The 23,676-nt window shown below is 57.1% G+C and overlaps 4 protein-coding genes across 4 annotated transcripts; 2 read left to right on the forward strand and 2 right to left on the reverse strand.

Moving 5' to 3' along the window:
• Positions 1-5,222: 5,222 nt before the first annotated feature.
• Positions 5,223-7,725, reverse strand: BKCO1_4000179 (glutathione transferase; the record flags this gene model as incomplete). Its single annotated transcript, XM_020275603.1, has 6 exons — positions 5,223-5,284; positions 5,348-5,693; positions 5,752-5,832; positions 5,890-6,067; positions 6,130-7,131; positions 7,187-7,725. 6 exons carry the CDS (start codon positions 7,723-7,725, stop codon positions 5,223-5,225), a joined length of 2,208 nt encoding a protein of 735 aa, XP_020134230.1.
• A 1,114-nt stretch (positions 7,726-8,839) lies between these two features.
• BKCO1_4000180 (glycoside hydrolase family 71) lies at positions 8,840-10,528 on the forward strand (the record flags this gene model as incomplete). The annotated part of the gene is made up of 3 exons (XM_020275605.1): positions 8,840-8,944; positions 8,998-9,553; positions 9,621-10,528. The coding sequence occupies 3 exons, from the start codon at positions 8,840-8,842 to the stop codon at positions 10,526-10,528; spliced, it is 1,569 nt and encodes a 522-aa protein (XP_020134346.1).
• A 2,645-nt stretch (positions 10,529-13,173) lies between these two features.
• On the reverse strand, positions 13,174-15,809 carry BKCO1_4000181 (pyp-like sensor; the record flags this gene model as incomplete). The annotated part of the gene is made up of 4 exons (XM_020275606.1): positions 13,174-14,109; positions 14,205-14,637; positions 14,819-14,969; positions 15,035-15,809. The coding sequence occupies 4 exons, from the start codon at positions 15,807-15,809 to the stop codon at positions 13,174-13,176; spliced, it is 2,295 nt and encodes a 764-aa protein (XP_020134347.1).
• Positions 15,810-17,927: 2,118 nt separating this feature from the next.
• On the forward strand, positions 17,928-20,373 carry BKCO1_4000182 (uncharacterized protein; the record flags this gene model as incomplete). The annotated part of the gene is made up of 2 exons (XM_020275607.1): positions 17,928-18,596; positions 18,649-20,373. 2 exons carry the CDS (start codon positions 17,928-17,930, stop codon positions 20,371-20,373), a joined length of 2,394 nt encoding a protein of 797 aa, XP_020134344.1.
• Between the last annotated feature and the right edge of the window lie 3,303 nt (positions 20,374-23,676).

Consider the following 23,676-nt stretch of genomic DNA (forward strand, 5'->3'; position numbering starts at 1 on the left):
GAGGCGAAAACCAAAAGGCGTAAGCTCCGCGCGGGTAGGCAGTAAGCAACACCACCACCTACCTCCGCGTCTGTTGGCTTTTTGTTTTTTTTGTTTTTTTTTCCAAACCGCACTCGCTCGCTCGCTCTCCTGCCCCCCCGCCGGTCGCCGCCGGCCGGCATGCCATGACTGCATCGATGTGTGGTAGTAGTTTTTGCTCTTCTGCCTTCCTTGCAGTACATACGTAGTCGTTCCTGGCCCGAGCTCGGTGCTATATATACCACGCAACACTACTACCACGTAGGTACTTGGGTGCCCCCCTGTCTAAACAGGCACCCTACCCTATTCTTGATCTGCCCGTGGGAGTCCGAGATTTCGACTGCTGATCAATCGGGGGGGTCAGATGTCAGATCCAGATCCCACGATCAGATAGATGCAGGGAAGGAACAACAAAGCTTGTGTGGAGCTACGTGATGCTTAAAGGGGAGGGGGGGGGGGTTTGCCCGGACGGACGGGTGCGTGAGCGCAGATGGTGTGTGATGAGTGGTGGGTAGTCCGCGAAGGGAAGGAAGGGCGGGCGGGAAAAAAAAAGAGGCAAAGAGCGAGCGAGAAAGCCCCGAGCACACGCGCGGCTGGGCGTTTACGCTACCCTTTTTTCCCCAGATCTTCGATCTCACATCCGCCTCGCGTACAGCGTAGTAGTAGTAGTAGTAGTAGTAGGGGGAGTAGTACCTAGTCCGTAGACTCTCATCACAGGATGGACGGGCAGGCGGGCAGGCAGGCGGGCAGCGGGCGACGGCGACGGCGACGGCGGCGGCGGCCGACGGCGTTTGCTGCTCCCTCTTAGATCCGCGCGCTGCTGCTGCTGCTAGCAAGAGCGTACCACTACCATCACCACCGGCGGCGGCGGCGGCGCTCTCCTTTTCCCCTGTCCTTGCAAGCTCTCACTGGCTGCTGCGCGGCGCGCTGCTGTCTCATCTCTTGTCATTCACAGCCGCGGGCACGGAGGTCGGCGCCGTCGTCGGCCTCCCCCCCGGGGCAGCAAGAAAGGGAAAAAAAAAAAAACGCGCTTCGGTCCGTCCTGGCGGGAAATCGGCGATGGTCGTTAGATCGGCACCACGCCCGCCCCGTCATCGTTGGCAGCAAGCGCGGGACCAAGGCAAAAGAACATGGGCATTCTGCCCTGCTGGGCTGGTGGCATTGTTCGCAACTTGTGGAGAGCGGGACGATGGCGCAAACAGGAGAATGGGACAGCTGTGCGAGATTGCGATGATGGAGGGTGCCGGAGCTAGTACCCTACATACTGCAGAGTGCCCGTCGGTCGGTCGTCCGGTTCCGCGTGGACCTTCGTGTGTTGTTGTTGTTGTTGTTTTTCTCTTTTTTTTTTTGGTCTCGCGGTGGTACTCTCCTATCGTCGGTGGTTTTTTCGTGTCTTCTGCCCGCGCGGTGAGAGACGCGGTGCAGAGCAGCAGCAGATCATGACGTCGTTTGCCGCGGCACCTACGTGACCGCCTACCCACCACGAAACTCCGTCCTACCTAGTTACTACTACTCCGTACGGAGTACTACTCCTCCTCCCTTGCCGTGCTCTTCTCACCGCCTGCCCGCCTCCTCCACCACGCCGTTCTCCCTGCGCGCTGCCGCCGGCTCTCTAGCCTACTACCTTAATCATTTTTTTCCCTCTTCTTCTCCCGTCGCTGTTGATCGCTCTCTTCTTGGCGGACATTGAAACCAACCACCCCTCCACCATGCCAAGCCACGCATGCCGACCAATCGTCTCGTCCGGAACTGTCATGTCATGACTCTCCTGTGTCCCCTTCCTGCCACCGCCAGAGCGATGATGATGATGATGATGCTGCTGCTGCTGCTGCATCATCTGGTGATGTGCAAAGGAAGACTTTTGGTATCGCGCTAGTAGTCTGCTGCTTTTGCTGCACCGGACGCCGCAGCGGGTTCCTTCAGCTTCATGTCAGCTTCTCTCATGCATGCATCCCTCGACCCTGATGACCGCAAAAAGAAGCGAGCTGCTTGCTGCAACGTCAATGATCATCGCATCGCCGCCGTCGTCGTCGTCGTCATCGTCCACATGTTTGCGGATGCTGCGCGTGCGCGCTTTTACATGCGGTCAGGGCCAGGGCCAGACTAGACAGATAGACAGACTAGACAGACAGACAGACAGACAGACAGACAGGTAGACAGACAGACAGACAGACAGACCCCTTAACCAGCACGGCTGGTCACCTAGATCCTACTACTGCTGCTGGCGCCGCTGCCAGACCAGGTGGTGCCAAACCAGCTGGCTGGCCAAAAAAGAGAATCCTTTATTATCCCCGCACTCCCGTCCTTCGTTCCATCGTATTGATGACCCTCTCTTTTTTGCTTTTTTTTTTCCCCCCCACCCCTCCAAGGGACCAGGCGTGGCGCAAGAAATTGCGGGTTTGACGTATGCAAATGCAGGGCAGAGGGAGAGAGAGGGGTCCATGTATAGAACCGTGGTTGGTGCCGGGTGGGGAGAGGGAACGCTATTGCTGCTATCCGTACCACCGCCGCTATTGCTACTACTGCTGCTACTGCTACTACTACTACTATTGGCACGCGACGTCTTGGCATAAGCAGAGGGGTTTGTTAGCTACCTACGATTTTCTTGGATAATGAGGGGAAAAAATTACATCACGAGGATGATGAGAGAAAGAGCGAGAGAGAAGAGCAGAGGGGTGGGGTGGGGTGAGGTGGGGGGAGTTCGTCCCGTCGTCATCTTCTTTCCGGCTTACTGTTGCACGAGAGTCGAGGCGCTTGCGTCTTCCGCTTTGAACAGCCGCCGCGTGATTTGGAAATGGTGTTTCATCGATGAGGGCTGCCTGCAAGCGTCTTCGGTCAATTACAAACACGAAAAAGAGCCGCAAAACGATTGACCGCGGCGGCGGTGGTGGTGGTGGGGAGCGAGTAAACTGCGGGCGGGGGAGGGGGAGGAGTGAGGGCAGAAGGGGGACTAGTCACTAGTACTCTGAAGAAAGCGGGGTAGATCGGGGGGAAAATAAAACAACGAGACGCAGGCGGAAAGGATCATTGAATCCAGCCCGGAACGGACAGCCGGAGGAGCAAAAAAACACATGCACACATGCACGCGGATCTAACATGCCGCGGGGTCTACCAAGCAAGAACAAAAAGGGAGACCATGTTGACGGGATATGCACAAAGAATTAGGAATAATAAAAACAAGGAAGCAAGGAAGAGATGCAGGTAAGGGAAGGGCATTCGAATCATCAGCTCCTCCCCACGCAAGAATGTGCAGCTTATTTAGTTTTTACGTAGTACATTTGGCTTGCAGTGCGGTGCAGGGGGTCAGGGTGAAGGAATAGCAGCAGTAGTAGCAGCAGCAGTAGCAGCAGCAGTGGTAGTAAGAAGTAAGCACGGCAAAGCGGGTATTGCAGCCCGCATATGCATGCAGAGTGTGATGTGTGTGTAAAACGCCAACAAAGCCGGAGGAGCATGCAGCCAATTCGGTCCAATCGGAAACAGGAATTAAAAAGAGGCTTTTTTCTCGCTTTCCGCCCTTGCTTCCCTTTGCCTCTAATGCAGGGCAAAAAGTAAGGTTTAATGCGGGGGTGTGGGGAGGAGGCTGGGCTGGGCTGGAGGGGGGGGGCTGGACTGGGCTGGCGCTTGTTGTTCCTGTCACGTTTTTTGCCCTTTTTGCAACAACGGCTCACTGCCGCGTGTGCCCGCGCGTGCCCGCGTGATGGATATTGGATTATTGTGAAACCCAACAAAAAACTAACAACGATGAAGGGACCACCGCACAGACATGCAAAAGGAAAATTACTGCTTATGCACACCATGTCTAGCGTTTCGCGTAGATGGGAGCAAGAGGAAAAGAGGATGCAGAGGCGTAAATGGGGCTGGCTGAGGCCAGGGTTTCTCGCATATGGGTTGAGATAAGGATTTTTGTTTCTTTCGCTGCGCCTGGGGATGAATAATGATGGATAGACGAAGGAGTTGCTGCTGGACGCTCCTTGCTGCCATCTTGGTCAAAGCCTTTGTAAGACGACTGCTCTTTTGGCCTGGGCTAACGCGCATAAAACATGAATAATGGTCGCGGATCACTATTGATCAATCGACCAATAATCCAAAAAAGACGCTGGATTTCTTCGGACAACACTCGTCGCGAAAACGCACCGCCGCATCGTCGATACGAGGCTCGTCGTAGCAGTCAGTGTAAGCGGCGCGACTTGGAACACTCGAGCTACGCTGTTGTGGCAAAGTGTGAGGGGGAGGGGCATGAGACCGGCGACGAGTCATGATGACCAGCAAGCAGGTACCGTAGACGCAAGCTGGACAAGGTGACATCGACCGCGGCCAGCGAGCACGCCTACGCGCGTCCGTCGCCCCTTGGGTGGGTACGAGCCTTTTTTTCCAATCCTACCTACGACATGAGACTCGTCGTACGTAGTTCAGCGGGTCGGCGTGGGTAGCGCGGTGAGTGGTGAGGTTAGAGTTACTTCACGATGATAACCACACTCTGCTGAGAAGGAACGAAACAGGTGGGAACAGGCGTCCTGCCGCAGCGGCGGCTTCGCTGCGGGATAGGGCGTAGCGTCGACAAAGGGCAACGGACCAGGCGAAGCTTAAGGGAAAAGCGAACGCATGCATGCCAGCTGAGCAGTGAAATTGATCTGCAGAAATCCTGGACTGAGTAATGTAGCGCCGCGCTGGATCGTCCCCTTGTGCCCTCGCCATGCTAACATGCCGCGCATCTACCTAACCCTGAACCCGGTACCGCCGCCCGTACACCAGCTGCAGGAAGGATGGGGAATCGAGCTGCGTTCGAGGCCGGCCCGAATGGCGGGGGTCCGGATGCTCTAAATTCTTTGGTCGTCACTTCGCCCTGCAAACACTACTTGGACTGACAGGCAGGGATGCAAGGGTGCGCGGAAGCGGATGTGCTCGGTTTGAAGCGAACTTTTCGGAGTAATCCGAGGGCGCCAAACCACAGCTTAGGCGAGCCGCGGTGCAGGTTATGGAAGTGATGTGCCATCTTCGTCAACAAGCATCGTGGAAATGTGACAGAACAAATGAAATTCGTATTGGCCTCCGGGCCGCGCTCCGTGCTCGCGCCCTATGCCTACCCGGTGACGGGCACGCAGATGAAACAAACCGTCTGGCCAAGGACTAAAAGAGCCTGAGCCAAGGCAGACGAGACAACCAACGCATTACACCAAGGCCGCACAGATGACGAGTCCATTGAATCAAGGAAGGCCGCGCCCAGAGTTCACTGCATTCGCAAGCTGCGACGTGTTGGGCCGATTCTCTGCAGTAGTACATGGACATGTCAGCTTCTCGGCCGAGACGGGGATTTTGCAGTCTCACTCACCGGCGTATCGCTCGTAACTGTCAAGATATAGACTATCCGTGCTGGTCGTCGCCTGCACGTGAGGGTCGTTCTCGATGGCCTCCATCCACTTCCCCCACCGACTTCCTGCGTCTGGCTCGGGCCATGAGCGATAAGGCTTCAGCACCCTGTTGAGCCGGATCACCCAAGGCGCCATCTGCACATCGACAAAAGACAGCTCCTTGCCGAGGAAGAAGGGACCTTCTTCATCCGCAGCTTCAACCAGTTTACCAATTTCTGCTTTGAGTTCTTCTGCATACTTGACTTGCTTTTCCGCGTCCTGTTCTTGCAGGAAGCGGTAGAAGCCTGGGATGAAGTGCCGGTTGATCTACACCATGTCAGCACGTGCAGCCCTTTGGGCTCCCGCTCCAAGTGGACAGGCTTACATGGTCGCTCCACAGTCTGCAGTTCGCACGAAGCTTGGGGTCAGAAGGCATTAGAGGACGGCCCATACCGAGGTCTTCGAGCTGTGACAAGTCAGCATCGCCGGCGAAATGACCAGTCGAGTTTTGCATGGTGCATACATATTCCATCAAGACAGTGCTCTCGTAGCAGCCCCAATCGCCGTGCCGCAAAGCAGGAACAAGACCACGGGGATTGATTTCCAGCAGTGACTGAGGCTTCTTGTAGGGGTCCACTTCGACATACTGGTACGGGATGTCTTTGTAGACCAGAGATATCCACACACGCTGGACAAAGGGGCTGCATCCACAAGAGCCTGGTTAGATCGGGTGCTTAGCTGCGTGCCATCTGCTTCTACATACCAGAAGCAGCTGCCGAACAACTTCAGCTCATTCTCTGCTGCATGCTTCTTGACTGTGTTCAGCGCATTGCCGGTTGCGTTTGTATGATACGTCTTCTTCGCATCAGTTTGCTGTTGCTTGTCAGACATGTTGCCGAGGAGGCGGGAACTGGTGGTGAATGGGCTGCGGGCAGGAGGATGGTGGAGTAGAGGGGATATCACGCGCTGGTATGAAAGCGCAGGCCTGAGAGATGGAGGTAAACAGGAGACTAGGCTATGTCGCAGAGCAAGCTTGGTGGCAACGCCGGGCGAAGTCTGCGCAAGCAAAGACATATGGTTGTGATGGGCGGGGGAAAATGTTGACGTTGGGGACGTGATGTTGATGTCAGGAAAGGATGACGCCATAGCCGGGGTCTCCACGTGGGGCGTCATGCCAGGGTCCAACGTCGATCCCAGATCGGAAATACAACTTACCGGGTGCTGCTGCTTCTTCCTCTCCTTCTCGTTCTTCAACGTGCGCCTGATGGCAGTGCTCTTTTTAATCCTGTCACTCTCCTCCAGGTCATGCTTGTGTGGGCCCGGATTGCCGTCACCCTTGCCATTCGCTCCGTTGCCGTTCACACGTTGGATGGTGTAGATTTTCTGGTTGTACGGATCAGGCGGTGCGGGCTGTGTCAGGTGCAAAGCGGACATGGGCCATTGCAGATGTCCAGGTGCATTGGAGGCTGGGGCACCAGGAGGAAGGGCAGCTTCGGGGACGGGGAGTTCAGTCAACGGGCCAGCATTGTCTGGCGTCGCTGAGCCAGGCTCGTACTCGGTAATCTTGATCTTGACATCGCAGAGGTCACGTTCACGAGCTATGCGCTTGCGCTTTTTCTTGCTGGGGTCCTCCGACTTGGGAGTGCCTGGCGGGCGACCCTTCAGACGGCAGTCCCAGTAGTGCGAAACGAATGGTTTGCGCTTGTAGCGCTGGGTTGACCGATGCGAGTAGATGTTGTCTACGTGTGGCCAGTAGGTCTGATATCTGACAGGCATGGTGGTCAGAGGCCGGCATAGAGCACTCGGTGCTTGGGTCATACTGATCCTCAGTCATCACAATCGTCTCATGGACGTGGAAGAGGCGCTCTCTCCACTGCTCCAAGCGCGGAGGATCCAGCACAAGCTTCAGCCCTTCGGTCTTGCCATCGGACGCCGGCGCGGGCTCGCCATCTTGAGTGTCGGCTGTCGGCGCAGGCACTCGGACTTGAACGCGAGCATGGGGGTGAGTCTGGCCAGCGGAAGCAGCAGCAAAATGCGAGTCCTGAGGCGGGGCGAAGTGGAAGAGGGGGGCATTCGACTGGTGGGGCGAGAGGTGCTGTGGCTGCAGGTCGGCTATGGCGGGCGGCAGCTGGTCCCTTTGCGAACGAATTGGCCGACCGGGCACAGCATTCAGAAAGGCGGGCTGCTGGAAGAGGACGGCCTCATCTTCGGGATTCACGGAGTAGGAGCCCGAGGCGGCGGCGGCGGCGGCGGCAAAGGCGTGGGCGGCATCGCGGTCGTCTTGGGAGTGCTGGAAAGAGTGCAGGGCGGCGGGCTGTAGAGTGCGCAGCTGAGGCGGCGAGGAGGTGATGTGATGCATGGCTGGAGATCCGTCGCTGCTTTAACGCGATAAGGTAGCCTCAGCGGAGCGGCGGAGCGGAGGGGCTCCCGGATGGCGGCGGCACCGGCGCCGGGCGTACTTTGGCCCGCTGCGGCCCGTTCTGTGGCGGCTTGGAGGCTGCTTTGGTGCTTCCATGTCGCACTCCCGTCGCTCAGGCTTACGCCCACTTCCGCGACGGCACCTGAAAACTCAGCAACGCCACGGAATCCTGTCAACGCCAATCCCCGGCCAGCGGTGAGGTTGAGTGGAGGCCAACAAAGCGACAGACCCTTCTTTTGACACGCACGCCCGGGCCTTTCTCGGGGACACGAGTTGGTGCGAGAAGTCGTGTCGCTGCCCGCCCGCGCCTCCACCCAGATCTGGCCACCACTTCCACCCCATCCGACACTTAATTCTCACCCCCTCTCCACATGGCACTGCTCTCTCCGCCGTCCTCCCATCCCCGTGCAGTACCCGCTCTGGCGAGGCGCAAGCCCAGGCAACAACGAGCCAAGCCGGCTGGCGCTGCTTCCAAGCTCCCGGCCCCCAAGGCCCCACTGCAGACGGCAGTTCCGGCCATCGTCTGTCTGGTCGGGCCAGACACTTCAATCCCGCAACCCTGTTTTTGCCGCTGCATCCCATGGCCTGACTGACAATGTAGCACCACTGCTCGCCGCTTCCGGCAATGTGGGAGCGCCCTCGTTTGTGCGTCCAGAGGCCGCCAGGCACAGAACGTGGCAGTCGCAACAAAGTATGACGGGCTGCCATTTGGCCGGCAGGATTCAAGCCTCAGTGGGCGCAGCCACCACGGATCGCCCGTGCTGTGCTCCTATTATAGCCGCTGACGGCACCGCGTCCAGCCCCATATGCCTGTTTTGCGTTAGCCACCAGATAAGCACCACTCTTCAACATGTCAGAGATGGATTCGCCCATCGAGCTCTCTCGGCCAAACAATGTCTGGCATTTCAATAAAGAGGCTGACACGAGGCTTTCAACAATCTCCACTACATGCGTCACCATTCTTCTGAACTGTCTTTTTATGCGCGCCTGTCCGACGTGTCACTGAACTTGTCGTTTTGTCTTCGTCGTTTCCTGCTTTTCCTGCCCCAGCACAATGCGTGCTCAATCCCTGCAGTACCTGGCTACCGCCACTTTGGCATTGCTGTCCGCCAGCTCGGCCGCCGCAAATGACGAGAGAGCAGTCTTTGCTCACTACATGGTTAGTCAGCCAATGCCCCTGCAGTAGCTCCCAACGCTAACCACTCTTCCCAGGTTGGCGTCATCCACGAGGACCATGTTCATCAAGATGTGGACGACGCAGTCGCCATGGGCTTAGACGGCTTCGCCCTGAACATTGGAGACCCGTCTACCCAATTTACTCGAGATGTGTTCAACAACATGTTCGACTACACCCGTGACAACCACCCGGACTTCAAGCTATTCATCAGCATGGACCTGTGGTCTCAGAACGACACTTTGAACTTCGACGGCTACTTCGTGGACTTTCTCGGCCACGACGCCTACTACAAAGGCCCCAACGGCTATCCGTTCGTGAGCACTTACGGAAACGGGAACTTCTCCAAAGAGAAATGGCAGACCTGGAGGAACCGATTCAGCGACAAGCTCTACTTCGTACCCGACTTCGCCGGCATGATCGGAGAAGGAAACCAAACCGCCGCCTGGTGGGACGAATGGGACGGCGTCATCGACGGCCTCTTCGACTGGGAGTCAGCATGGCCGGAGCGCGGCCTGTCAAACACCCAGAGCATCGCCGCCGACGTCGTCCAGGTAGACTCCACCGCCTCCCAAAACAAGACATACATGATCGGTAAGCCCTCTTCCCTCCCGTTTCCCCCCTACCTCCTCCACTGACACCCAATCCCCCCTCCCTACAGGCATGAGCATGCTCCAATACAAAAACTCCTACGGCGCCAACATCTACCGCGCCGGCGAAGAAAACCTCTCCTGGCGCATCCACAACATCCTCAACATGTCCGCCACCTCCCCCTCCAGCCCGACCTTCGCCCAACTCCTCACCTGGAACGACGGGCCCGAATCCCACTACCTCGGCACCATCTGGCCCGAGATGAACAACGACACCGACCCCTCCCGCTACGCCACCCAATCCGCCGCCCCCCACACCGCCATCCAACCCCTCCTCTCCTCCTTCATCGCCGCCTTCAAATCCACCCTCGGCCCCGCCGACATGCAGCCCCAGGGCCCCGCAAAGGACAAACCCGCCATCGGCGCCCTCTGGTACAAATCCATCCTCGCCAGCACCGCCTGCCCCGACGAACACTCCGGCGAGCTCCACGACGCCAAGCCCGACGGCTACGCCGTCGCCGCCGACGTCGCCGCGTGGGCCGTCGTCGTCGCCGATGACGCCGACGATGCGGCCGAGCTGACGTTGCGCGGCTTCAGCGGCGGCCAGCAGGTCGGAGACGTCGTCGACCTCGTGCCTGGCTTCAATTTTGGCAATTTCAGCGCCCTGCGCGCGGGGAAGCAGTGCATGGAGGTGAGGGATAAGGCGGGGGCGCTGGTTGCGGTGGCGAGGGGCGGGGGGGACGTCAGCGGCGATTGTCCGGATGGGATTTACAACCTTAATCCGCAGGTTGTGGGGTTGTTGGATGAGGAGTTGGAGGAGGGGGGGTGTGTCGAGGATGATGGTGGTGATGATGATGATGATGATGGTAAGGATGACGATGATAGTTGGGGTGTCAGGGGCGTGGCGTTGGATCGCGTCGGCTTGGTGGCGGGGGTGTTGGTGTCGGTCTTGTGGGTGAGTGGGTTGGTGGGGTTGTGAGTGGATGGTGGATGCATCATTCGGGTTTCTTTTTCTTTTTTCTTTTTTTTTCCTTTTTGATGAGACATGACTATACGTTACGGCCGGTTGCACTTTTTTCTTTCCTTTTTCATGTAGACGGAGGGGAAAAGACGTGCTATAGCGGGCATTTGCGTTGGGTTTGCAGATACCCCCCTTGTTTCGGGTTTGACGACTTTCTTTTTTCAACATAGATATGAGAGACTAGACGGATGGGAAATAGACGTAATCCTCATGACACTTACACATGAATCACTACCTCGATGCGAAGATTCTTGATGAGACCGTTTGAACAAGTGGCGCTTCCCGTGTCAGCCTGCAACGTGACACCGCAGTCTCTCATATCCAGACCTGGCGCTATAAGAAGAGGAATCGATCCAGCTGTTTGGCTCTGCCCTGCTTTTAAGGTATCTTTCAGCGTGCTTTGAGGTTATGTGGCATCACCGTATAATGGCCACAGAAATGCAGGATCTACTCACTTTCCTTCCCTGACTCTGTTTATGTGGCCCAACCATTATATATGAGCGCAGTCGCTGAAAGTTATTCAAAGTTCAAGAAAGTTCACTGGTAACTATGTACCTTAGAGATTGGTGGAGGTTATGAATAGATAACTGTGCTGATTTACAACACGATGGTACGGTGACGGACAACATCATTTCAAACGAACAATGAGCGATATCGGAGTGAGGATCCATTGTAAGTAGGGAGCTGAACGTATCGCCGGGGAAAGTCGACAGTGACATGGTCGAATAGATGCCGTTCCGGGGGGATAAGAACACGGTGGAATTCTCCTCAGCTGAGCCTCTCCATTCAGATTGTACTGAGGAGGGTCGCACTGCCGATTAGTTTCGACTTTCAGGCCGGTCAGATAAGCACCTCGACCAGCGGAGTCACCGAGGTATCAGCAGACAGCACACTTGTGGTGCCATCGATGGATCACGAGCACTAGATAGAGTGGAAAGGAGAGTGCAGCTGCCGGTTATAGGTTGATGTGACTTATCGTCGCTGACGCCCCGTGAAAACCATCTCACGCATCAGTCCGAACAGTACTGAGGCGCTTGTATTTAATGGACAACAAACTTCGACTCGGGTTTAGAAAAATGCCTGCTTTGACGATCATCATCGGGTGGCATCCAGCAGTTGTAGTCAGTCGCCTGACTGGCGCTCCGGTATGTTTCTCTTTTCTTTTTCCGGATTCTCAATCATTTCATAAGGGTTCAGCCTTTCGCTTTCACTACTATTCCGTAATAGTGATGTTCCTCACCATAAAGAAATTGCTTCATTCAAAAACGGATAATAATGACATTCATGTAGCGAAAAAGATGCTGAAGTATACCAAGGGCCGCACGTGGCGTGCAAACACTATTGATATCTCATCCTGAACCAGTCAAAAGTTCGCATCTACCCAGTAACCCAGGGTCGATCAATCCCATAATTGAATCACAAGAATAAGATGTAGGGGATGAGAAATGGCGCCTCTGCAAGTGCTACGTAGACAGCTTTAAAGAACCAGCAAAGCCAAGGCACATGATACATGAGGACCAAATTCAAGAGATTCTAGGAAAGACCTACAAAAAAGCACCCAGGCTGTCGCCCCCATAAGCTCATTAAAACCGATCCGCTCATCCGCGTTCCGAAATTGCCCTATGGCAACGAATGCATCATAACCTCGATCAAGGATTTCCATACCGCAACGGTAGACTACGACGCGACTGCCGGGCTGATCACCACCTGAAAAGTGACAAACGAGCTCGCAGATCCATCACTCTGTGCGGAGTCAAGGCCATCATCACCATCACTTCATGATGAAACGCAACACGGAATTGACCGCAAGAAGTGGTCGAGTATACATGTTTCCTCCCTCGGCGCAGCGTTTCGACACAACGACGAAGAGTAGCGCTAGCTGTGCGTTACCGGACCGAGTTTGGGTGCTTTGGATGAAGTGGACTCTGCCGAACATTCCATCCACACCAGCTTTCTCCCGCAAGGGAATAAGAGTTCCAGGAGTCCGGTGGTCCTCAAGCACTCAAGGTCGGCTTTATTAAGCATGACGGCCCGCCCGCCCCCCCACACCCCCCGGATGACCGGCCGGCTCGGAGCGGCCGCACTTGACGGGGAGATGAAGAGAAATGGAAGGAAAAAAAAAAGAAAGCAAAAGTGAAACACACTGGAGATGCTGGGAAGGGTACGGAATAAGCTTAATTGCTTTTCCCGTCCGGTCTGGCTCTGCATGACTTGAGCGCCCAGCAGCGCTAGCCGGATGCGCGGATACGATCGACAAATATATTTCACCGACGGGGGTCAGCGAAACACGGGAAAAGCATCAAGAGTGAGATAAGCTTAAGTGAACCGCATGTTGGAATTTTTTTTTAAACTCTGGAACACTCTATCGAAAGGTAGACTTTTACGAAGGATACAACAAATAAAGACGTGTGACGCTGTTGTTGCAACAAATCAAGAGAAAGGCAGAGACTGCGGGTATCCACGCAGAAAGGACAGACAGATGATCGGTATTACCTACCAAACCCGTGACTAGAAAAAAAAAACAAACGGGAAAAGAGGGAGCGAAAGAAGAAACGCAACTCAACCGGCGGCCTCTCCCCTTCCCCTCCCACACACACACTCACTCACTCCCCATCCACCTCCCCCACCCTCTCGGGCGGCAAATGCGGCAACCGCACCATCCTCGCCGTCTCCTCCCTCGGCGTCATCTTCCGCGGCGTCGGCTCCGGCCTCTGCGGTACTACGGGCCACCCGCCGGGCGCCGTCGCCGCCCTGCTCGACGGCCTCGACGCGCCCCGCGAGACGCTCCCGCTGCGCACGGCACCGCCGCCGCCCGTGGTCGTCGCCGCGCTGCTGGCGAGATACTCGGCATACGCGCTCCCCGGATGCACGTGCGCCGACCTCCCGCCGCCGTCGTCGTCGTCGTAAAACGTGCTGTGCGCGCGGCTCCGACGCGAACTGCTCCCGGGACCGCCGCCGCCGCCGCCGCCGCCGCCGCCGCCGCCTCCGCCGGTGCTGTCGCGCAGCGTGCCGCCGTCCACATAGCGCCCCTCGGGTTCCCGCATGCGATACTGGTGGGGCTGCTGCACCTGCAGCGATTGATCGAGCAGCTTCTCCTGCGCGTACGTCCCGTTCAGGATCCCGAAGCTCGAGCGGCGCCGGTGGTTGGTGCCGTAGGGCGCGTTGATCGTACCCGTGATGTCCTCCTTCTCGACCATGACCACCATCCACACGCCTGGCGCGCCGTCCGACCCGTGCAGAGGCGTGCAGTGGATGTAGCGCGGCTTGCCTTCGATGCTGTTGTTGCGCATGTGTCCGTTGGTCGTGTTGCGGTAGGGCGGCGAGTCGCTGCCGCCGTTTCTGTTGTTGAGGTTGCCGGTTAGCCAGGACACCTTGGCTGTGACGCGTGCGCCTTCGGCGAAGGCGGCTGCGATGCCTTCGCGGACCGAGTGCGGGCCGCCGATGCGGTCGAGGAGGCGGGACTGCGCGAGCCCGGGGATGCGGAGGGCGGCCGAGGTGAAGAGGATGCGGAGGGATGGCCAGGGGCGGACGAGCATGAACTGCGAGGGGAGGTGTCTTGGTTAGCTTGAAGGCTGAAAGCTCGAGGAGCTTCTCACTGACGATAAAGGAGGAGAAGGAATGGATAGTGGCTTACGTTCTGGTAAACGCCTGGAAGTCTCCCATGATGGCCGAATTGCGTCGGTGGCCAGATGTTGATGGCCGTTGGGTCCTCTATACCCACGTATCTCCGGTTCGAAGTAGATTGAAGAGGCGGTGGTCCTGGTGTGCTTGCGCGAGACGACATTGCGGGGTTCCGGCCCTTGAGCTTGAGGACGTCTGCCTCTTCCGTACTTAGTAGCTCGCCGAGGTCACCAAGTGCCTTGAGGGACCCTCTTTGCGAACTCTCATTTTGCCTATGCGGGTCCGCATCCTGGTCAAGCAAGAGTTGAAATGACTCAAGGCCCCTCCCACCCTCAACCAAGTTCGTGACGTCAATTTGGCAGCCGATGAAATATCGAAGCTTGCCCATGTTGTCGTACAGGGGGGCAATCATACATAAATTGAGAAATGGCGTTCCATCACGGCGGCTGTGTTTCACAATCCATATCAGCGATGTGTTCGTAATCTGGCTCGTGAGAAGTAGGCAGAGTGTGGAATCGTGGAAAAGGGTGCAATGCAGATAGCCTTGAATGTGGTGCGCCAGCGTGGAAGCGATGCGTTCCTGAAGAGGCACAATCACGATCGAACCATAAAAGACTGGCCACTTACTAGTTCAACACAGTTTCGCAAGTCTCATGGCCACATCTCATTGCCTCGGCCATGCGCTCTGCGGTTGAAGCTTGGGTCTTCGGTCCTTGAAGAAATCGGCAGTTTCTTCCAATTACATAGTCTCGTCCGTACTGTGTAACCAAGTGGAATTCTGAGCACCATGAGCGATGTGAAGTCTGAGGGTGAAGCTCTTAGGCAAGCATGGGCATGACTTACCCTCTGAAGCGTAGATGACAGGGCTATCCGGTAGAGAAGGGTCTCCCAAACAATAGACTTCGGCAAGTCCCTCAGCTAAATGTTTATTCATCGGTGGGCTGGTTCCAGTGATATCCTTCACCAGAAGTTCCGTGACAAGTTGTGTGAGGCCATGGGTGATGTATGCGGGCAAGGCATCATTGATCAGCTCCTCAAGTGCCCGCTGCGAACGTGCTTCGAATCTGCTGCTCACATGAGCAGCCAAGGCCGTCGCCGACGATCGCTTTTCTGGTGCTGTCATCTCCAATGCAATGGAATTTGCATACTCAATAGCCGCCTTTGCTTTTCGCGTCTCCAGATAGCGGACCAACGTCGGAGCGGATCGAGGGCGGTATTGATTGAGGAACTTGGTGAATTTAGAAAAGGCTGGTTGGTGGCGCAGGATCAGATTGAGGTGGTCAGCGGAGAGAAGCCTATCCGCCAGATGCTCAGCATTGGCGGATGATAGATTTGGAGGTGGCGGCATTAAATCGTAGCCACTACTCTGAGCGCCTGGGGAAGATGCGGCCGACTGTGGTGCCTCGCCATCTTCCTGGCCATCCGCCTGGTCGAATATTGAAGGGATGTTTGCAGAGACGTTCGAAGACATTCCTTCTGTTGGATCGTTGCCGTCAGCCATGTCGAGGACTCGGAAGGATTCGGGCACGAGTTGGGTGGCAGAAAAGGCGGACATGGTGGGGCTGCTGTATCTTGCTGCGAGGGAGTCGTTCCGTTGAAGTGGCTTGTCTACTGGCATCTCTCTCTCGCTTGCCATGCCCATAGGATCCATCAAATATGGCGGGGTGGCTGTTCCTTGTTCGCCCTAGTGACGAAGAGGATGGTATTAACTCGTGCCGGAATTCCCTGGCGGCGGCGGGTGAAAGTCTCTTACAGGCCATGCCAAGAAATGGCTGCGCGGAACGTCATTCGAAGCGTCATTCATCAGTGCAGAGAGCTGCGATTACTGGGACACAAGAGCAAAGCGTGGCGGTTCAACGTGTATGCCTACAGGCGGGCAGAGGCGATACATAGCTGTGCGGCAAGCATGGAAATCAGGCTATAGTCCGAGCCTGGACACGCAGGCTTGACGCCCATATCGCTCACTGCAGTAGTCGGCCCAGCATATGCAGCAATCGGAGCGGTTGCAAGATGGTTAGTTTGTCGGCTGGCTAGGAGGCCCCGGTCATGACCGAGTCCGGAGCTCAGCTTCAAGATAGGCTGCAGGGTGAGATCTCTGCAGGAATGGGCGATCGGGAATGGATCCACAGGCTAGGCCTTGGATCGTGGAGCCGTCTCCGGCACGCACGTTGTCTGCTCCGGATAGCTAGGCGTCCTAACATGATCCTTTCAGCCCGAAGCTGGAGGCGCCACATCGACACTGACGACGTTTACCCAGAAGTTGCCGGATTGCGGGGTGGGACTGTTGCGGTCAACGGCCTTCGGAAAATAGCCAAAAGCAAGGTCAATGACGGTTAGAACCAGCACACGGCAGGAACCCGACGGCTCTGCCGAGTCAGCTGGGGTATGAAGGATGTGCCGCGAGATATGGCGAATCAGATCTGGGCCGGGCTTGCCATGGTAGTTCGGATGGAGGAGAAGTGCGGTAGCGGTGGGACCTAGTTGAGAATGGCGTCACAGGCGGGGGAGGGGTTGACTGCGTAGGAGTTCAACAGCCACGGTATGCCGAGACGTTTCGATTGCTTATCCACTGATCAGGACTCAAGACGACGGACGAGTGCGTGCTGGATACCACGTGGGCCAATTCTCAGGGACGGAGGTGACAGGCCTCTGCGATGACGACTTGCAGTGTGCTGTGACATGTTGCAGAGACGGGTCGAGGGCATCGTGGCGTTGCGAGATAAAACAAGATCGACCGATAGCCGAGCAGCGCATAACGGTATGGCGTCACCGCCGCCTGCTCTGCTCAACATGGATGGTCTTAGCCCAGCCCATGATGCACCTCAGCCCAGCGGAGTCGACCAGAAAGATTTCAACCCTGCGGGCCAGCCGGTTGTCATCTTCATCCACTACGGACGGAATCTGACCGTCCATTGCCCGCTGGACGCTGCATGTCTGTACGGCTCGCACCAAGCAGAGGTCGATGATCGCACCAGCAGACACCGACTGGACACCGCCTTGAACAGGGACTGCTTTTGAGCCTGTCCTCGTCGAACACGCCTCCCGCGGCCGGTAGCGCTCCCCTGATCCAACGAGGCAGCACTCAAGCCCAGGGCAAAGGGTAATTAATCGCCGGAAAAGCGAGCGGCCAGATTGGGTGTCTATCTGAGACGAGGCCAGGGCGGGCTGCTGCGGGAGGCTGAGATGAATCTGTAACGGGTCCGCGCGCACGCTGCCGTGTGGCCCGCGAGCGCAGGCGATCTCAGCCCACAGATGATCTGCGGAGGCGGTGGGTAAGACGGGCAGCGCTGTGTCCGGAGCCACCACGTGGAATCCAGGCACGCAACGCACATTGGCGGACCGGAGCGCAGGGCCAGGCCTGTGGAGAAGATAGCCGTTGGGCGTTGGAGATGAGGGTTGCGGGCGGGCGCAGCAGCTGGGCCGTGGCCCGCCCTTTGCGGCTTGGCCCCTGAGGCCGACTAAGCCGCCCAGCGGAGCGCATCGCGGCCGCCGTGTGCTGCTATCGAATTCTCTACCACGCAAAAATGCCCGCCCGCGTGGCCTCGACCGTGCAGTAGCCCATCTAGCCACAAAGCGCCAGCCGCTCCCATCCGTCTGCCGCCCCGCTGCAGCCCGCATCAAGTCCCCTGCCGTCTGCGTCGCCATGATCCCCCCCAGCTAGGGCATCCCTGATCGCGCCTCTGTCCAACCGTTACACGCTCCACCGCACCGCCATCCACCTTTGCGCCAGCAAGTCATGGTCAGCCTGACCACTTGGGGCGCCATGCCCCAGGTCCCGCCGTCGCCCACGCTTACGAACCCCGACCTCATCTTGCCCGACCTCAGCGACGGCCAGGACTCGACTCCCTCTCCGCGCCTGCGATTCCAGGCCCCGCCCTCGCCCCCGTCGCACCTGCTGCGCCAGAGCTTCCAGCTGGCAAAGGCTCCCCCCGCCCGACGCAGCCGCTCCAATTCGCGCCCGGCCACGGCCATGCGCATGTCGAGCACCGGCTCCGTCCATTTCGACGGCTTTGATAGCGAGGTTGATGGCGACACGACCCCCAAGGGACAGACCAACCAGGAAGACCATGCGCCCCCCCAGGACACGCCGCGCACCAACGTGATGCACAACTGGCAGAGAGACATGGAGCGCAAGGCCCAGGAGCATGCCAGGCTCGGGGACGCTGACAGCGCAAACTACTCGACCAGCCCGGACGGTGCGCACGGAGACAGCGACGGTAGCGGAAGCGCCGATGACAGCGACGGACGCTACAGTAGCTTGCCGTACGTGGCGGACAGCGATGGCGATACGGATAATGAGCAATGGCTGGAAGGCCAGGAGGAATTGGACCTCGAGGCAATTTCCTCCGCTGCCCTGAGCAAGAGAGCGGAAATGATCCTCGCCAACGCCAAGAAAAGGCTCAATGTATGTGCTACGTGACGGAACGCTTGCGCTGTGTTTGCTAACCTTTTCGCAGCTGATGGAAGGCAACCTCAGAGGTGCGCGGCAGTCACTCAATCCGCCACAGCGTCCGCCTTCATACACCTCTTACCACTATTACAAAAGAGCTTCCAGCATCTCGCCCACCCCCAAAGGCTCCGGCCCCATCTACATTCCGCAGGCCAGGCATTCCTCCTTTCACTCTACCTCGAACGGAAGCCTTGGCCATTCGCGTGTGTACAGCGACATATCTGTGTCGTCCGTGGCCTCGCCGCCCAATTCTGTCATCTCGCACAGAGGCCAACCTCCTGAAAAGCGGGCCGTTAGCGCCATGGGACGTTTTAGTGGCCAGTGGTCCCCACACGACTTCAGCCTCGGCAATACCGTGGGCAATCGCGCCAGCGGTTTGCGCGGAGTACGAAGCCAAGAGGTCATCAAGCACCCATGGGTGCCCCCCGAACAGCACAATCACCGTTCGGTTTCGCGGACGTCGAATTATCAGGCATCACCGACGTTGGAAACGCTGCGGGAGGATGAGGGCTACAACAAAACAGGAGCTGATCTGCGGCGCTCGGCCTCCACTACGAGCGATCTGCGGGCACAAATGCACGATCTCAAGGGGAGGATCTCGAGTCTAAAGGAGCGAGCCCGGGAAGAAGACATGAAAAGACGCAGCCTCCAAAACCTTCGAACTCCTAGCCCCTTCACTGCCGCTCCTAGTTGGGATTCTAGTGCCGACCAGTACGCTAACGGCACGCCATCTTCATCAAGTTCCGAGGGCAACGCTTACGCAATGCCCTACGACTCGTCTCCCGCAGAAGCTCGCAACGGATATCATGAGAAGGAGTCCGGAGCCCAACAGGATCAGTACGATGTGGATGAAGACGAATCGAGCGAATCAGGATCTGAAGACACCCGCATCCTGGACGATCGTGGACCGACCGCTACCGAGGACGTTGGGTACGAAGACAACAACAGGGAAGTGGATGGAGAAAGCATTTATGAAGACGCACCCCAAGTCATTGCTGAACGCCATGAGGATCGCGCAGACGCTTTCGACTACGAGCACTTTTTCCTCCACAGCGCCATGGGTACTTACACCCGCGAAAACCGCAGTCAGAGCATCAGTTCCGAGGATTCGGTGGAAACTACCAGGCCGGTGTCGCCTCCTCCGAAAGTACCCGCGTTGCCTGAGTCCGCTCTGTCTCCGCACAGGCGTACACGCAGTCAGGACTCTATTTCCACTGTAGCCACGTTCCAAACTGCCACTGAGGGAAACGGTCCAGGTTCGGATAGTGAATCTGAAGAGAGCAACGAAGCTCTTGACCAATTCACCGAGCAGGCTCTTGGCCATCAACTCCCCCTCAAACCGAGCAGCCAAAGTCTGCGCTCGACCTCAAGCGGCAATAGTCAATTGCGTTCGACTGGAAGTTTTTACAGCCAACACACGTCTTCTAGTGGACAACGCCGGCTGAGATCTGCAGGCAGCTCCATCCATTCGCCAGGCGACTCAACACCGGAGATTCTCGACCCCACCTCGAAGATCATGGCCTCTTTCTTCAGTCAACAGAAGGAGAGAGGCCAGCTGACGCCGCTCAAGCAAAAGGACGAGGATTTGCTATATGCTCTGACGACCAGCATCCAGCAAGTGTGCGCTAGACTCCAGAATGCCCAGGACGACGATTACGAAACAAAAGTTTGGCGACGCAGGCTCGATGCGGCCCGGAAGATCCTCGATGGTGTGTCCCACGAAGACATCTGATCCGCACGTTACCACACGCAAAATAGCCCTCGATTGCAATACCTGTTGATAAAGCCGAACATCTTGCTCATCCGCAAGCAGGCTTTCTTCGTCGTTCATTATTTGATTCTCTTCACTTTTCATTCTACACATTCCAAATTATCTTTGGCCATAAGGGCCCTTTTGTTTTGTACGCTGCTTTAATTTCTCTCACATCGGACTGCTCCGACCAGACTTTTTCCCCCCTTCCAGCTTCGAGACAGAAATATTTTGCTATATTTTCTTGCATTTTTTTCTTCTCTCTCTCTCCCAACATACCCATTCTTCCCTTTTCGGGACCAGTAGAAAGAAAACGAGACCGGGGAGCGGTTTCCGGCGTATTATATTTACATAGGTGCTTGGGCGACCGGCGGGGCGGTCTGCTATTTGTGATATCCCAACTTTATACCCCAGTATGGATTGCGCGTAAGCGGTGGTGTGGTGGTTTAGTTCTTCATTTGACCTTTTACTTTCTTCTTTCTAGCTTTTCTGATGGACGTCGATGCTTAGTTTGCTTGATAATCGAGGATACCTATTCTTGTGTTGAAGCTGTGTTCTTCATATGGATGATGATCGTGTGATGTAGATGTAGTTTGTGGTTGCACAACTGGTGAAGAGTTTTTTCCCCCCTTCGTGTTCGTGTGTTTGTACGACCTGCGGAGGGACGAAAGTACCCCGCGCATATTGACCATCATTGTCTCTCTGATCACACGTGGTTTTCCTGTACGTACGTACAATCCGATTGTCAAGCTTCAACGTCGTTTTCCGCTGCTCCGCCATGACAAGGCAGTCAGATCCCTCCCGCAGGCCCAATCGGACGGGCGAAACCTCTCAAAAGTCTTCGATCCCGGATGACGACACATCATCACTCTGCCCCCAACGGCTAATGGCTGCCTCATGACCGGTCAAGGAAAGGACCGAACGAGAGCGCACTACGAACACACCGAACCAGCGCCGCAGACTCGTCATACATGCGTTGTATGCATTACGATGCGCCATGCACAGGATGCTCGGGAACGACTACTGCACGTCTTCTTTGTTTCTTGGCTGAGCAGCTGGCCTTACGACCCGGGTTGCTCTCATCCAGTAGTTGGGGCTGGAAGGGCATTGACGAGGTGCACTCCAAAACACCAGCACATACCTACATACATACATACATGCGTGGACTTTCGTAGCGGCAAGCAAGCAAGCGAGTCACCGCTAGTTGCAGAGGCTTTGCTCTGCTCTTTTCGCAGCCGGTGTTGGAGTGCAGTAGCAGCGGCGGCAGCAGCAGCAGCAGCAGTCGTCCAAGGTCTACGGATTAGACGGGATCATCCTCGTTGCTCGGCATGGACGAACGATCACCCGGGGCAGTCCGGGCATATGATCCATCCATCGCCAAGTACCTATGTAGTATACTATCCGAACGCAATCCGTACGGGTTTCCGAAACTTGTTTGCCGTAAGCGGGATACCAACCATCGAGATGTGGAGCAGTCCGTCTGATGACTGATGACTGACCGTTACCCTTTTTTCTTCTCTTTTCTTTTTGCTGCCCCGCTTGTCTGCAACCGTCGGACCGCTCATCATCATCATCGCTTTAATTAATCAGTAGTGACGCGCGTGCTTTGTTGCGCGTGCGTGCGTGCGTGCGTGCGTGTGCGGGCGGCGAGCGCGCCGCACCGCGCCGCGCCGCGCCTAGGTAGGTGGTCGCGCTGCCCGGCCGCGCTGGCGCGCCCGGAATCCAGCCCCGATGAGACGGATGGATGGAATGACAAAACCACGCACGCATGTGAGTAGTATGTGTGGTGTGTGTGGTGTGTGTGTGTTCTTCACCGCCAGCCAGCCAGCCAGCTTGCCAGCCGGCCGGCGGGCGGAACCGGGGAAGCAGATACGAAGCGCTGGCTGGATGGACCGGGACGGGGCGGTTGGAGGAAGGGAAGGGAAGGAATGTGGATTTGTTAAGAGACTTGTATCTGTTGACCAGGCTTTTCAATGATTGAGACACGGCAAGAAGCTTTTGTTTTATTATTTGAGGTGGTGGTCGTTGGTTGACAAGCGGCGTGATGGGCCGGAGAAAGCCAGCCAGCTCTGCAGTAGTGACGAGTTGATGGCTTGCTGATGGAGGGGGGAAGGCGCTAAGGCAGTGGAGGGGCAGAGAGGGCGCTCGGGGCGGCAGTGCAGGGTTGGCCTGGATGGGGGACTCGGATCGCTTCATCTCGTGCGCGTGGCGGGTTGGGTTGGGGTAGCGATGAGGACAAAAATGCGGTGAGGAAAAGATGGCTTGAGCGATCGTGGCAGGCGGACGGGCGAGTCGGGTCATCGTGGGGCCTGGCAGGACGGGATCGACCAACAGCAGTCGTCGCGTGGACGGGTCGACAAGTCGGAGGCTTTTTTTCAGGGTGCCAGAGCCGCTGCCAGGCCTGGCGCTGTGAGCGGTCGGATGCGGTCCTGCAGCAGCGGGGCTGCGCGTGTGTGTGGCATGCGTGCATGAGACGGGCGGCACGCATTTCGCAGCGAGTTGCTCGGGGTGGTGGCAGCTGGCCCAGCAGAAGCCGGCGATTACGCAGGAAAAAGGTGGCTCGCAGCAGGCTGCACATCTTTACCTCGCCAAACACGCCAGGTCCCTGCCCGGCGGCTGGTGGTGGTTCTGTTTTCTCTTTGCCCACGGCGCGCGCAATCCTCGTTTGCCTATCGATACATACCCGCGTGTCCCTCGAGCATTATTTGCCCATCCCGCCCGGCGGCCGAGCGTTTTCCTTCCCTAGAGCGTCTGCACACCCACCTGCACGTTCGACACTGCGTTGGAGCACGGGCACGCCGCCTATCGCGGAAGATTGGCCGGGAGAATCCCCATCACGTCGCAGTGGCTGGGATCGACCGGCTCAGCCAAGCGCTTTGGCAGGTCGTTGGCCGGCAACCTTGTGACTCGCCAGTCCAACCATCACCGTCGCCGCTCCCTTCGCCCTTGCTGTCGTGCAGAAAAAAGGGATTGCTTTGCGTAACCCCTTCGCCGCGCGCCTCATCGGTGCGGGAGTAAGCAGCCTCAAACTGCCTCTACCCAACGAGCAGGACAACGAGAAAAGCTGAGGCGCCCGACCAAACGCCCGGCCGACACATTTCGTCTCTTGTCTGGCTCGCCCCACGCTTCTCAGCTTATCCTTGGGATCTTGTTTTCTCCCTGCTACCGGCTGGCTGTCTACTATTTTTTTTTGGTCCTTCTGCCTAACTCATCTCCTTGCGCACCTTGCATACCTCGGAGCATCCGCCAGGCGTGTTGCGCATACCAAAGGTTAATTAATCCCGC

Source organism: Diplodia corticola (assembly GCF_001883845.1).
Source record: "Diplodia corticola strain CBS 112549 chromosome Unknown scaffold4, whole genome shotgun sequence".
NCBI classification, from domain to species: domain Eukaryota; kingdom Fungi; phylum Ascomycota; class Dothideomycetes; order Botryosphaeriales; family Botryosphaeriaceae; genus Diplodia; species Diplodia corticola.